The sequence below is a fragment of the Herpailurus yagouaroundi genome, unplaced genomic scaffold (genome assembly GCF_014898765.1).
Source record: "Herpailurus yagouaroundi ecotype Mexico unplaced genomic scaffold, PumYag 77, whole genome shotgun sequence".
Lineage (NCBI taxonomy): Eukaryota > Metazoa > Chordata > Mammalia > Carnivora > Felidae > Herpailurus > Herpailurus yagouaroundi.
This window is the reverse complement of record NW_024412388.1, coordinates 4,334,507-4,347,705: the sequence shown is the minus strand read 5'-3', so window position 1 is coordinate 4,347,705 and position 13,199 is coordinate 4,334,507. Positions and strand designations below refer to the sequence as shown.

The 13,199-nt window shown below is 57.5% G+C and overlaps 2 protein-coding genes and 1 long non-coding RNA gene across 5 annotated transcripts in view; 1 reads left to right on the top strand and 2 right to left on the bottom strand.

Annotated features, from left to right (window-relative positions):
• The window catches only part of ZBTB48 (zinc finger and BTB domain containing 48), a 7,873-nt gene extending 4,419 nt beyond the window's left edge, over nt 1-3,454 (bottom strand). The window contains exons 1-3 of one of the 3 annotated variants that reach the window (XM_040459942.1): nt 3,374-3,454; nt 2,058-2,754; nt 1,339-1,580 (exon numbers count right to left, since the gene is read on the bottom strand). In XM_040459942.1, coding sequence (XP_040315876.1) covers nt 1,339-1,580; nt 2,058-2,747 — 932 coding nt within the window. In that variant the 5' untranslated portion in view covers nt 2,748-2,754; nt 3,374-3,454. Of the gene's footprint in view, nt 1-1,338; nt 1,581-2,057; nt 2,755-3,306 lie in introns of all 3 variants that reach the window. The other 2 variants (XM_040459925.1, XM_040459932.1) reach the window with 2 other exon arrangements.
• Nucleotides 3,455-3,960: 506 nt separating this feature from the next.
• Nucleotides 3,961-12,643, bottom strand: TAS1R1 (taste 1 receptor member 1). The gene is made up of 6 exons (XM_040459910.1): nt 12,378-12,643; nt 10,264-10,570; nt 6,937-7,698; nt 6,312-6,524; nt 5,880-6,000; nt 3,961-4,892 (listed from the first exon to the last, which is right to left on the bottom strand). The coding sequence occupies exons 1-6, from the start codon at nt 12,638-12,640 to the stop codon at nt 3,961-3,963; spliced, it is 2,598 nt and encodes an 865-aa protein (XP_040315844.1). The 5' UTR covers nt 12,641-12,643.
• LOC121020055 (uncharacterized) lies at nt 7,590-9,240 on the top strand. The gene is made up of 2 exons (XR_005785904.1): nt 7,590-8,384; nt 8,632-9,240. It is a non-coding gene; the product is annotated as an uncharacterized LOC121020055 (long non-coding RNA).
• Nucleotides 12,644-13,199: the final 556 nt, after the last annotated feature.

The window sequence follows — 13,199 nt, the reverse complement described above, 5'->3', positions numbered from 1 at the left end:
CGCCATGCGCTTGGTGGAAGTCCTCATCTCCTTGGAGTCTGCTCAAAATTCCTTCCTTTAAAACTGCAACCCCACCCCACCCCTAGGTGGGACTCTCCTCCTTTCTTCCGTGGCACTTCCCACCTTCCAGCACCCTGTCAAGTCGCTGTCAGTTCCAGTCTGCTCTGCCCCGCTGAGAGGAAGGCCCCATGAGGCTCCTGCTCTATCCGCTAAGGTACACCAAGCGCCCAGAACAGTCTTGTCAGCCACCCAGCAGAAGACCGGAAGAGCTCTTACGACTTCGCAGAGGCCATCCTCTGCCACTCAATTAACTGTCCTTGTCCCCATCCCAATGACCTCACGAGAGCACTATCCCCTCGCAGTTCTCAAGGCCAGTCCAGCGGCCTGCACCGGAGTCTTCTGCTGGGGGAGCATCCAGGCTGATGTGGGTCACTCCAGGGTGCCTCCCACACGGGTCTTCCCCAGACCCCACTGGCCGCAGGTGCCTCACAGCAAGACGAGCAAACAGGCATCCCCCAGCTCCCGTCACTACTAGCTTCCCAGAGCGTCGCACTGAGAACACGTGTGTGGCCCAACCTGGCCTGGCGAGAAATCAGACTGGTGACATCTTGGACTATGAAGTGGCAGGACTGGAAGGCATGTCACCTGGCTGCCACCCCCGGAGGCCTTGCAGAGACCTGGAGCGGCACTGTTAAGAGAACTCTCTGTAACCAGGGAAGTGTCCTGTCTGTGCCGAGTCAGCTGCCGGGGCCCACGGGTGACTACTGAGCACTTACAACGTGACTACTAATCTGAAAAGCCAACTGTACTTTTATTTTAAGTTAACGTAGCTTCATACGGCACCTGGTTACCTTTCCGGACAACGCGGTTTTAAACAAATAGTCCTTTAGGCTCCACTGACACCATGGGGCTAACGTTTCCACCAGAATCACAGGAGGCACCGACCCTAAAAACTGACACCTTGGCCCAAAGCCCACCTTGCCGGGCTTTAGAAATACCTAAGGTGGCGCCTCAGCCACAGCACAGAGCCATGGGTTTCTCTCATCCCCTTGGCAAAAGGCAGCTAGCGGTCAAGGTCCACAGTGGGTGGAACTTATTGACAAGGTGTCTACAGACCCACTCCAGAAGCTCAGAGTAAGAGAGAGACGAAGAAAGAATCTGTTCCACCACTAGATGCTCACTCCCTGATGATGAGAGGCATGTCAACATCGGGCACTACGAGTGTGAGACAAAGCCCTCAGCCCCCACGTGGCCCAGAAGCAGGGAGTGCAGGCCCCCTCCCCCAACAAGGGAATAGCAGACAGGAAAAAAAAAAAAATAGAAAAACAGAACGTTTACCTGTTGTGGACTTTTAGATAATATTTGCTGAGGAACTTTTTATGACATGTGGGGCATTCAACCGGCACCGCTGTACCTTTTCTGCTCTCAGCCGGCTCGGCTGCCAGGGAACCTGTGCTCAGGGCTGGCTCTGCAGCACAGGGCTTTCTGATCATGTTTGATTTCCTCCTGGTTGGCAAGGCCTCACTCTCAGAAACATAATCACCATCCCCGTCGTCCTCAACTTGAACCACCACTTCCCACTAGAGCAGAAAAGGCAGCAGGAGGCAAGGTCACCAAATGAACCATTAGGAGTTCTGGGGGCAGATCTACAGGGCAGTCGGCTCATTCCAGTTCCATCCCAAGATGACTCCCTTTATCGGTGGCTGTTCCCATCAAGGTCCTAGGGCAGGCCTCCTCGGAATCTTGGATTTGGAGGGCAGTGACTCTGTGGTGAACTGGAAGTTTGGCTGGACTTCACTACCCTGGGGAAACACCTGTAACCCCGAAGCCAGCTACCCAACCCCAAGAAGCTGCCAACCCTGGACAGCTGTGACTCACAGGAAGGTTAGCCGGAGGCTGCAGGATGGAGCCGGATTCCTACGTTTGGAGGAAACCTATTCCAGCCCCACCTAACAAAGATTCTATCTTGGGGTCCAGACTATCCCAGAAAAGTGTCAGTGTCTCCACCACCACCCCCAGCTCCTACCTCCCCATTCCCAGCACCCTGGGCACAGTACCTCATTATTCCCGCCCTGCAGCTGGACACCTTCAGCCTCAAAGGGTCTTGGAGGTGCTTTGCAATCCTCAGGCTCCTTGTCTTCTGGGGGACAAAGCTTCAAGGCTTGCTTGAGTTTCCCACGGTGGAAGGAGGGGCCCTCACTCGGGGCCGGGAGACCAAGCTGGGGCCTTTCGGGGCTGTGGCTGCCACTGATCTCCTGGTCTCTGGAGACTTGACCCAGTGTCTTCGAAACTTCCTCTTCCTCCAAGCCTGCCGGCTCCTTGCGGTGGCTGTTTACATTCCGGGGGGTAGGTTTCCCCAGCCCACTCTGGCCACTTGATGCCTGCCCCCCTGAGGTTTTGGGCTTGAAACTCTGGCAAAGCTCCACAGCCTCTGGCACTCGCAACTCCCTTGCTGCCAAAAGCACCTGGTCCCGGTTTCCGGAGGTGAGAGCAAGGTGACCAGTATAGAAAAAGTCCAACAGGAGACCAAAGATCTCAGCAAAGCCGGCAGGGAGGACCACACTGCCCCCTGAGCCATCCCCATAGAGGCTCTGGAAGAAGTGGCTGCAGCAGGCAAGGACACTCCAGTGTGCCTTGAACACCAGGCCTCCCACGTCCAGGGTGGCATCGCAGTACTGGCCCTTCTCTCGCTGCTTGTTGAGCTCCTGCAGAACCCTCACACTGTGCTGGATGAAGGAGCCGTCCATGGTCTGTCTGGAGGAGAGGAAGGTAGAAGTGACATCCTGGCAAGCCCAACCCAGGAGTAGCAAGGGGAAGCCCCTGGACTGGGGAGAACAAAAGGGGAGGTGGACGGTACTCGGTCATGTTTATCTCAACGAGGGCTTAGGTCAACGTTAGAGGAAGTCAGCTCAGACAGGAATGGATTGAACACCTCCCTGGGAGTGGGAGCCAGGTGAGCAGGCCATACTGGGTGGGCCAGAGACAGTGTGTGGCGGGGGCACAGACGGACTAGGTTGGGGACGGAAGCATGGCTTGGCGGAGAACAGGACAGGGTCGTGAAGAGGTGCGGGTGGAAGGAATCAGTGTGGGGGAAAGAGACGGAGAATCAGAGCGAACTGATCGGCCTGGCAGAGCGAGGGGACCCGTGGCAGGGAAGCTGCGGGTGCGGACAGGTGAGCAGAACCCACGCCGTGCCGACACGTCCGGGGCGGCCGGGCGGAAGGCGGTCGCAGTCACACTCCAGTTGGCGGCCACGGCGGCCCGCAGCCCTTCCCTCCCACACCCTGCTGCCTCCGAACGCCTCACCCCGGCCTGTTCTCCCTGCGACGGCCCCACAGACCCCGGACCTCGCCGCCTCCAGAGCCCCACTGACCAACTGCCGGGGCGGTACGCGCCCGGCCGACCGTACGGAGACGCAGCCGTCGCCGCCGCCGCCGCCGCCGCCGGACGTGACGTCAGGGAGCGCCGGACGCGCTGGGAAACCAGGAGGTACAGGGCTTCTAGCTCCGCCCCTGGGGCGGGACCAGGCAGAGAACGGCCAATGGTATGGGGAGAGGGGGCTTGGCCCAGATCGCTCTGCCAGGGCTGACGTCCCCGAGTTGCTTAGCAACGTCAAGCTGCGCCCTCGGCGCTGGGGCCGAGTGCCTGGGTTCCGGCTGCGGTCGGCTCCCGCGGCGTCCGCAGTTGAGGAGGCAGCGCCCCACCCTCGCTTCAGACAGCTAGAGCAGCCAGGACGCATGTTTCACCGCTTTATTGGCAGCTCGGAGCCTGGACTGGACTCCCGTGAGCGTACACTACCCGAGCCTAGACAGGAGTCCAAAAGGCCTCCCGGAGGGCGCGGGGCCCGCTCGCCTCGCTCGACCTTCGACCCTCAGGGCAGGGGAGGCGCCCCTACCCCACCTTCTACCCCTTCACCCCCCACCCCCCACCTCCCCGGCTAGGCCCTGCCCGCCCCACTGGTCAGGTGGAGCCGCAGCGCCTCGTGTACTCCTGGATGGAGGCCTGGAAGTGCTCTGTGCTGTTGAGATCTGGGCGGCACAGGATCACGTAGCACTTGGGGAGGAAATAACCGCTGAAGCCGCCACTCAGGCTGCTCAGCGCCGCCAGCACGTTGACCGCGGGCAAGTACTTGCCCTGGTAGACGCTGGCCGTGGTGAAGAAGGCAATCCAGGACACGAAGTTGAGCAGCAGACTAAAAGTGACACATTTGGCCTCGTTGTAGTTCTCTGGCAGGTCCTTGCCCAGGTAGCTGCAGGCAAAGGCGCTGACGGACAGGAGGCCATTGTAGGCGAAAGCCAACATGAAGCCCGGTGAGTTGGCCTCTGTGCAATCAAGCACCACCAGCTGAGGGAAGCGCTGGTACTCCCTGGTGGGCAGTGGGGTCCACACCGCCAGCCAAGTTAGACAGATGAGCAGCTGGGCCATTGAGCTGATCACCACAAACAGGCCAGGACCGTGGCTTTGGACCCAGGCACGGTAGAAGGTGGGTACCTTGGCAGAAAGCTTGAAGATGAAGACCAGTTGGAAGGAGCGGATGGTCAGGCAGGACAGGAAGATGGCAAAACCCAGGGCAAGGAGGCTTTGGCGCAACAAGCATGTGGGCAGCGTGGGCTCCCCAAAAAAGCCATAGAGCCCACAGCTGCCCCCTGCCAGGGAGCCCAGCATGAAGAAGCACAGTCGGCCCCCAGCAGACTTCACCACAGGGGTGTCTAAGTGCCAGGCAAACAGGCCAGCAGTCCCAGTCACCAGCAGCAGCAGCAACGTATTAGCTGCCAGCAGCACCCAAGAGATGGTCTCGTGCCAAGTCAAAAACACCACGGTGCGTGGAAAGCAGGTTTCACTTCCCGCAGGTGCCCACTCTTCTTTCCCACAAGGCTGGCAGCTGTGGAGGTCTGGAAGAAAAGGGGGAGGGGGCTCCTGAGAGCTAGATGAGCAGAGCAGGAATGAGGAAGGGAAGCCATGTAGGCCTGCAAGGTGCTGGGAGCGCTGTACCACAGAAGCCGGGCTCCTACTGCACACAGCGAGATAGGGGGTAGCCCTGAGTGGGGCCCCGCGGCCAAGTGTTTCCTCCAGATGCCTGTGTTAATTGCAGATTCTGGAGACCCTTGGGTAGGTTCTGTATGGCTTATGATCCCAGAAGGGGCTTGCAAACCAAGAGATCCTTAGAGAGGGCCTTACTCTGGTAGCTCTGCCCACATGCCAGTGAGGCTATGATCCAATAGGAGCAACCAGCCCCACAGGAAGGGCATTTTCATCTCCCCAGCACTTGCATTACCCAAAGCCACCTATCTGTGCTGCCATTCTGTGGTTTCTCTGACTCTCTGAGAACAGAAGAGATGTGTTCTCATGCCCACAGAGATAGTAAAAGGAAAGAACGTGGCTCACAGAGTCCAGCTCTGGGCTGAGCCCTTAGCTACCTGAGTTTGCTCTCTGATCTTGACCTTGCATCATCACTGGGTGGAGTATGCTATGTTTCTTGTCTGCGGATACAATAGTATCTGCATCAAGGCCAAGCTGTCCAAGGTGCTGGCTGTCTTTGGCAGGGGCAATGGAAGGGACTTCACACAGACAGCATGGGAGGGGACAAGGGAACATAACTACATCTGTTGGCATAAAAAGGTTGAATTTAGGATAAGATTGCATCTGCATCAGGAGCCCTCTAGTAAAAGACATAGGGGACCTGAGGATTTCAACTGGTTGTTGGTTTCTGCTTCATCAGAACTCAGTCTGGTGGCAAATATTCTACAACCTGTACCTCAACTGGCAACAGAGGGAGCAAGGCTCTGGTTCTGCACATGCGTGGCCCAAGGGAGATCCCCTCATCTGCCATACAGACCCTGGGAGTGCCCAGTCATTCTCCCACTCATTTGGACACTCACCGCTCTTGTTGAGGAAGCTCCCGGCCTCACAGGGCACACACTGAAAGCAACAGTGGTAGAAACCCGAAATCACTCGCTGGTGCCCTTCGAGGCAGTCGCTGGAGCACACAGACTTTGGCACCTGCAAGAAGCCACAGGTGTTCTGGAACCACATGGAGTGGCCCAAGTCAAGGGATGCTCACATGGCGAAGGGGAATCTCCGTGCATCTGCCCTCACAACTCACTCCCAGGGCACAGCCCCTGGTTGTGTATACCAGCTGCAGCCGGCCATCTGTGTGCGGTCTGTGGGGCTTCCCTGGCAGGGCTGGATAGAGCCACGTTGGCCTGGCACCCGGGGCCCCCTCCTGCTCCGTGTGAGCTGTGTCGACAGTGACTTCAGGCTCCAGGCTGCCCGTAAGGCGGTGACTTGGTGAGTGACCGTGGCTCCATTACCTGGTTGTCCTTCCCGTGCCACCGGATTTTGGTTTTATTTATGTCCAGCTGAACTGGAGGCCACATGGAGGAGCCAATGACCCTGAAGTTCCACTTGGGGCCACTCCAGTCCCAGGCAATTATGTCGTAGCCACTGAGAGGGTCCCCGTTGTCATTAAACCTCACGGTGTCCTTGTGTAGGAGGAAATTCACCTTGTGGATCTGCTCCAGAAGCTGAGATAAACAGGGATCATGGAGCAGCCACAGATGACGCAGGCTGCTCCTCCTCAACTCTCCCAGACCCGGAAGGCTTAGGAAGCAAATGCTTCCATTTGGGTGGTTTCAGTCTGTCTGGAAATTCAGAGCCCCCTCCCTTCCAAGGAAGCCCCTCGACCCTCCCAACTGGCCTCCTGAGTGAGAGGAAGCTTCTAAAAAGGCCCCCTTTCCAGAGATTTTTAGCCCTGGGTCTGGAGCATGGTGGTGGGAGGGGCCGAGGTCAGAGAAGTGAAGCCCAAGAGAAGGAATTAGCCTTCTGGTGGGTGGCCTTTGTCCCCCACCCCCGGCACTCTGTTGGCCAGAGAGGGATCACTCTGTTTGCCTTAGGAAAGCACCCCGTTTCAGGGTGCCGGGGTCTGGGCTACCTTACCTGCCAGGGGTAGACTCGGTCCCTGGAACAGGCTCCAGAGGCACAGCCCAGGAGCTGGTGGAGGCCATGGGCCACTGCGTAGACTGCCCGGTAGGCGTTATAAGCAGAGCTCATGGAGAATGCCCCGAGCGTGGGCATCTGCTCTGCCGTGAAAGCCCGACACTCTCTACAGAGCTGGTTGCTGCTGCACTCGGAGGTCCTGGAGCAAGGCCCAGGGGCCCCCTTATCTGCCTGGACATAGGCCTCTTCAAACTCCTTCAGGCCAGGGACAAGCCTCTGCTGGATGGCCACACCCAGCACCGTGCCAATGCCCTGGATCCCGGGCACATTGCTGATGTGTCTAGAGATGGCCCAGTCTTCTGAGGCGATCCACACCTTGGCAGTCAGGTTGGCCAGCACCACCGACTCAAAGAACACCCTGGCCAGCTGTCTGCTGGAGAAAACGACCACAACGGTGGTCCTCGCTCGGGCCAGGTGGTGCATGATGCCCTGCATCCTCTCGTCGCCCGGCCGGGCAGAGAAGGGGATGATGTCCTTGAAGGCAACGCAGATGCCCTGCTGGGTGGCCTGCTCCTCCAGCGCCTGCACCCCCAGCTGCCCGTAGTCGCCGTCGCTGCCGACCACCGAGATCCAGACCCACCCGAAGCTCTGCAGCAGCAGCACCATGGTCTCCACCTGGTGCTTGTCGCTGGGGATGGTGCGCAGAAACGAGGGGTAATGCCGCTTCACTCCGAGCGTCACGCTGCTGGCCTCGTAGCTGATCTGCGGAGGGGGGCCGGGGGGGGGTTTCAGTTCAGCGACTTCAGTGGCCTTGGCCTCAACTCAGGGCCTCCAAGTGCTGGCCCTGTGCTGGGCGCGGGGACCCGAGGAGGAGGGAGACGTGGTCCCAGCCCTGGCCCTCAAGGAGAGCTCTGGTGGACTAGGAGGCCGACCAGCTACATCTAAAGAAGAGGCAGAAACCCAGGGGGAGGTTTGCGGGAGAAGAAGGGGAAGAGAACAAAAGCTACACCCAGTGAGAGAACTGACCCAGGAGGTTGGAAGCCGGAAGAAGGAGCACAAAAGTAGGCGTGTCTGGTCAGGGCAGGAGGCCTTACTCCTGGCAGTAAGGTAGCTAAGATCCTTGGTCTTTATCTGCAGGCCCTGGGGAGCCCCTTAAATGTCTAGGCAGAGAGGTAATCTGCCCAGACTTGTGTTTCAGGGGTGTATCTGATTTCAGTGAAGAATGTGTTAGAAAAGGCTCAAGACCAGAGTCGGGAAGAACTCCCTAGGAGACTGCTGGAATCATCCCGAAGAGACAGCTTGGCAGCCTGAGTTCGAGCCGTGGCAGCGGTGACGGAGAAGAGGGATGGGCCCGGCAGCTCATAGAAGGTAAAAGCAGAGGCCGTGGTGGTGGGGGAAGGAGGAATGTAGGCGGCGCACCGGGTTCCTGGCTTGAGGCTTGAGTGGAGGTGGTCACTCTTTTTTTAAAAAAAAAAATTTGTTTTTTTCAACGTTTATTTATTTTTTGGGACAGAGAGAGACAGAGCAGGAACGGGGGAGGGGCAGAGAGAGAGGGAGACACAGAATCGGAAACAGGCTCCAGGCTCCGAGCCATCAGCCCAGAGCCCGACGCGGGGCTCGAACTCACGGACCGCGAGATCGTGACCTGGCTGAAGTCGGACGCTCAACCGACTGCGCCACCCAGGCGCCCCTGAGGTGGTCACTCTTAAGGCAAGTGGGCAGGAAGCAGAGAGGCTGGAGTTGTATAGGGAGGTAGGTTCAGCCGGGGGGCCCGCTGGATGCACGAAGTGGAGACCCCGGAAGAGCAGCCAGAAATGAGGCTCGGTGCTTAGAACTCACGACAGAAGCGAGGGAACGGGCGATGGAGCCGTGGGGCCACGGCCTGTGGAGAGGTTCTGAATGAACCGCCCCAAGATCTGCCACCTGGGCGTGTGGGTTAATTTCCAGTTGAAAATCATTAAAGCGCAAAAGACCCGGGGGAAACTTTGTCCTTTCCCCTAACCGCCCAAAAGAATTTAGAGAGCTAAGCTGCCCCAGGTTCAGGAGCTTCACCACAGAGAATTACATTACAATAGGAACTAGGCGAAGTAAGCAGGGGTGGGGGTGGGGGGAACCTAGCAAAGTCCCATTTGTTAAAATTCCTCTCCATGTCCCGTGGTTTCTGGATGGCCCAGCAAACATTGTGTAATACACATTCACTCTCTCTTCTCCTATGAATTGTCTTCCTTTCCTTTGAAGTCTGACCCCTACCCACTTCTCCATAGTTCAGGATAGCAGATAAGCCTCACTTTGCCTGTCTTTGAACCTCTCGTGTTTATGTGGATTCCCTGTACATACGTGATTTTGACTTTCTCCTGTTCATCTGTGTCACATCAACTTAATCTTTAGACCAGTCAGAAGAATCTTGAAGAGTAGGGAAAGTTGTTTGCTCCCAGCACCTGCCTGGGAAAGGGAGCGGTCCTGCACTCTGGGAATCATCCACTTTTTCAGAAGAGGGGGGGGAGGAGATTCTCCAAAGGAGACTGAGAAGGAGGAGGAGGAGAAGGAGGTGCCACAAGTGAGAGGGAGGTGGCAGGTCATAAATGCCGAGGCAAGAGCGTCACTGAAGGACTGGTCAAATTTGTCACAAAGTCGTCATGTCAAGCAAAGCAGGGCTGAAAAGCATTTGCTGGACCTGGAGATCTAGAAAGCCCTGGAGATCACAAGAGCAGGAGTGGTGGTGCAGCAGTCAGGGCAGGGGCCCGGGAAGCAAGTGATGAGAGGGAGAAGCAAACAAGAAGAGAGAGCTCAGTGCACAAGTTTCCACGGAACGAGGTTCAGAGAGAGGGCAGCGCTAAGACCACAGGTGCCTGGAAGACGGAGAGGGGTAAAGCCAGCTTATAGGCGGAGGAGGAAGCCTAGGACAGGCCTACAAGAAGAGGAGAGGGTGAGGCCCGGGAGGACAGCATTGGAGGGGGAGGGGGACCACACCTCTGAGCCTGAGCTGGGAGGGAGGGAAAGAGGACCAGAAGGAGGAGGGCGGGGAGAAGTGGACAAGTGTGTGAGGTGGGAAACAAAGGGGGCGGAGCAAAGGGCAGCAGTTTCAAAGGAGACGGTTTTTCTCAGGACATTGAGGCAGGGAGGTCTGGATGCAGCACTTGGGGAGGAAGGGAGGCTGGGGTGGGGACTGTGAAGGGGGCAGGGCCCCCTGCAACGTGACCACCCAGGAGACCCAGGGGGCCAGAGTGGGCATGGCAGCTCTTGCCCAGCCCCCCCCCCCCCCCCGCCCCCAGCCCACGCTGGACCTGCCGGCAGGGGAGATGGACAGGCCCCCGGGCTCCAGCTCACCAGGGGCACCAGGAAGGGGCTCAGCAGGGCTGCAGTGGTGGCTGCGTGGTTGGTGGTGTCAGGCCCAATGACAGCCAGGGCGGCAGGCGAATAGTGGGAAGGGTCTGCTCGGATCTCTATGTGATGTGTCCCCAGCAGGGAGAGCACGTTTAGTGTGGCATACACGTTGGCAGACTCCGAGCACACGTCGTACAGCTGGTATCCCAGGGTGACATTCGGCAGGAGGGCCGTGGAGTTGTTTATCTCCTCGATGCCAAACCGCATGGCCTGGAAGAGGTGGTAGCCGTGACCGTTGAAGCTGTCGGGCCTGTAGAGAAAGCCAAGCTGAGAGCTCAGAAGAGCAAGGCCTTGCCGAGACCCTCTTGGCGTCGGGGGTGGGGGGAAGTGTAGAAAGGAAACTCTGAGGGCATCGGTCCCGTCCCCTACCACCATGACCTCACTGTGGGCCCTGTACCATACACTCAGCTGTGTTAACAGGCCTTTGGGTGGGCGGGGGGTGGGGGGGTGGGGAGGGGCGGTAACAACTTGGAGAAACCACAAACCATTCCTCCCTGGATGAGCATATTAGTGTTGAAAGGCTGATGAAGTCCTGTAGCAGGGAAACCTGCTGCGTGAGTCAGGGTTCTGCAGAGAAACAGAACCAGTTGGATAGAGAGAGAGAGAGAAAGAGAAGTTTATTTTAAGGAATTGGTTCACATGATTGTGGGGCTGGCAAGTCTGGCGTTTGCAGGGCAGGCTGGAAATGCCCTCAATGGTCAAAGCTGCAGTGTTGAGTTCGAAGGCAGAATTTCTTCCTTTTTGGGGGAACCTCAATCTTTTCTTTTAAGGTCTTCAACTGATTGGATGAGGCCCACCCACACAATGGAAAGCGATCTGCTTTACTCACCCTGTTGGTTTAAATGTTAACCATCACAGCCCCATCTAGACTGGTGTTTGGCCAAACAACTGGGCACCATACCCTAGCCAGGTTGATGTATAAAATTAACCACACACCTGTCGAACCTTGTTTACCTAGTATCTCTCTCATCAGGACACTTGTGAACGTGGTGAGGGCCTGTGTTCCTCAGTGCCTCTCGGGAGCTGCTGACTGGATCCCAACAGGAACACGGTTCAGCTCTGCTTGAAGAGTGTGCTAGCACGTTTCACTTTCCAGCCCTTCTGCTTGTTAGAAGGGTCTTCTATCATTTCTATCACTTGTGTCTATGAGTCCCTCAGAGGGAGCTCATTGCCTCCCACGGTGACACCTTCAGAAGCGGACATCCATGTGTCTCCTCTTCCCCAAGTCTCCTCTACCTGGGCTCCTATCTGTAGCTCTTTGGGCCAGTCCTCATGCGCCAGACTCTCCAGAACCTTCTTCCTCGAACCCTGGCTGTTTGCCTTGGCCTTCCGGGCCTGCGGTCCTACTCAGGAACCGGGCAGGGTGAAGGCACAGGTGCAAGCCAGGTGGCGGCCGCTGCCCCTCCCTCTGGATGGTTGTGGCTTCTGCTCTCGCTCTGGTGCCTGTGGCTTCACCCGGCTCAGAAAGGGAGCCCAGGCGTCTTGAGGGTAGAGGTGACTGTCAGATGTGCGTCACGTTTAAGGCATCCTGCCACTGAGTCCCAATGCATCCTCGAGCCTCCCAAGCCTGTGACTTGCACAGATGGCAAATAACTATCTTCTTTGGGAGGGAAACGTATTTTTCTCTATTAGGCTGTCAACTTCCCAAAGGCAAGGCACCAATCTCAGGTATCTTTGCTAGGTTCCCAAACCATATACTCCCAGTGCCTTCCCTCTCCTCCTCACTTGCCATCGGGGAGACACAGGAGTTTGAACCTGGAGAGGAGTGGGGAGGACACGAAAGCAGGGGAAAACCTAACTGCCTACTTACGTCCCAAAGCCCAGAAATGACCGGAATGGGATTATAATACAAAGCACTCGAACAGCCAGGACAAAATCACGTATTACAAAGCAGAACCTGGGCAGAAGTGCCAGGGAAGGCCCAGCCAAGGCTTGAAGGTGGTGACCATAGGATGGGGAGGGATGGGAGGCGGCTCGGGAGGCAGGAAGGGCAAGATCCTCACTGAGGAGGACAGAGGATGGGCAGAGGTCCTAGAGGCACAGGACCCCTCACTCACCTGTCACAGAGGGTCACCGTGGGCCAGTGCCTCACGCCCGGACAGTCAGAGTGCAGAGGGAACAGACCTGCGAGGAGGTAATCCCCAGGGAGGCTGAAGTCGGCAGACGTCTCTGTGCTGTGGCAGCTGAGAGCCCAGCAGCAGGAGAGAGAGAGCTGCAGGCCGACCAGGTGAGCCGCCGGGAGTGACATGCTGGCCAGTCCGTCCTGTGCCTGGCATGGCCAGCCAGCACCCTCTGACCAGCTCGGCTGTTTAAATAGCATAGACAGCGGCTGCCCAGATGCTTCCCAACTTCACGCCTGTGCCAGGGGTGGGGCTGGAACCCAGTCGTAGGAACCAGGCTGTTTGCCTTGGCCTTCCGGGCCTGCGGTCCTACTCAGGAACCGGGCAGGGTGAAGGCACAGGTGCAAGCCAGGTGGCGGCCGCTGCCCCTCCCTCTGGATGGTTGTGGCTTCTGCTCTCGCTCCGGTGCCTGCGGCTTCACCTGGCTCAGAAAGGGAGCCCAGGCGTCTTGAGGGGTAGGGGTCAGAGGAAGGCAGGGACACTGCTTCTCTGGGGGACAGAATGTGGAGGGAGCTGTGGGTTTTAGAACTTTTTACCTGGGCCTCAGTTTACCAAATGAGACTGACTTTAAGTTGACCTCCTCCCAGTCCTCAGTTTTCTGACACTGAAATTTTGGGTGAATCATCCTGGGTTCGCCTTTTCCAGGGTGTCCCCCTTCAGCCCAAAGACAACTGCATGCAAACACGGTATGCAAATAGACTGGTTTTGTTTAAACTGCCAATCCTGGCTCTTTTTCTCCCAGAAAAAAAAAAAAAAAAA

What these genes read in the sequence shown, in the direction of transcription:
- TAS1R1 (XM_040459910.1), bottom strand. Translation starts at nt 12,640, where the DNA reads ATGCTATTTAAACAGCCGAGCTGGTCAGAGGGTGCTGGCTGGCCATGC. An exon ending in GCCCCTTCCTGGTGCCCCTG is followed by an intron (nt 7,699 to 10,263) that starts GTGAGCTGGAGC and finishes CCCCCTCCGCAG; the next exon opens with ATCAGCTACGAGGCCAGCAG. An exon ending in GAGCTTCCTCAACAAGAGCG is followed by an intron (nt 4,893 to 5,879) that starts GTGAGTGTCCAA and finishes CTTTTCTTCCAG; the next exon opens with ACCTCCACAGCTGCCAGCCT.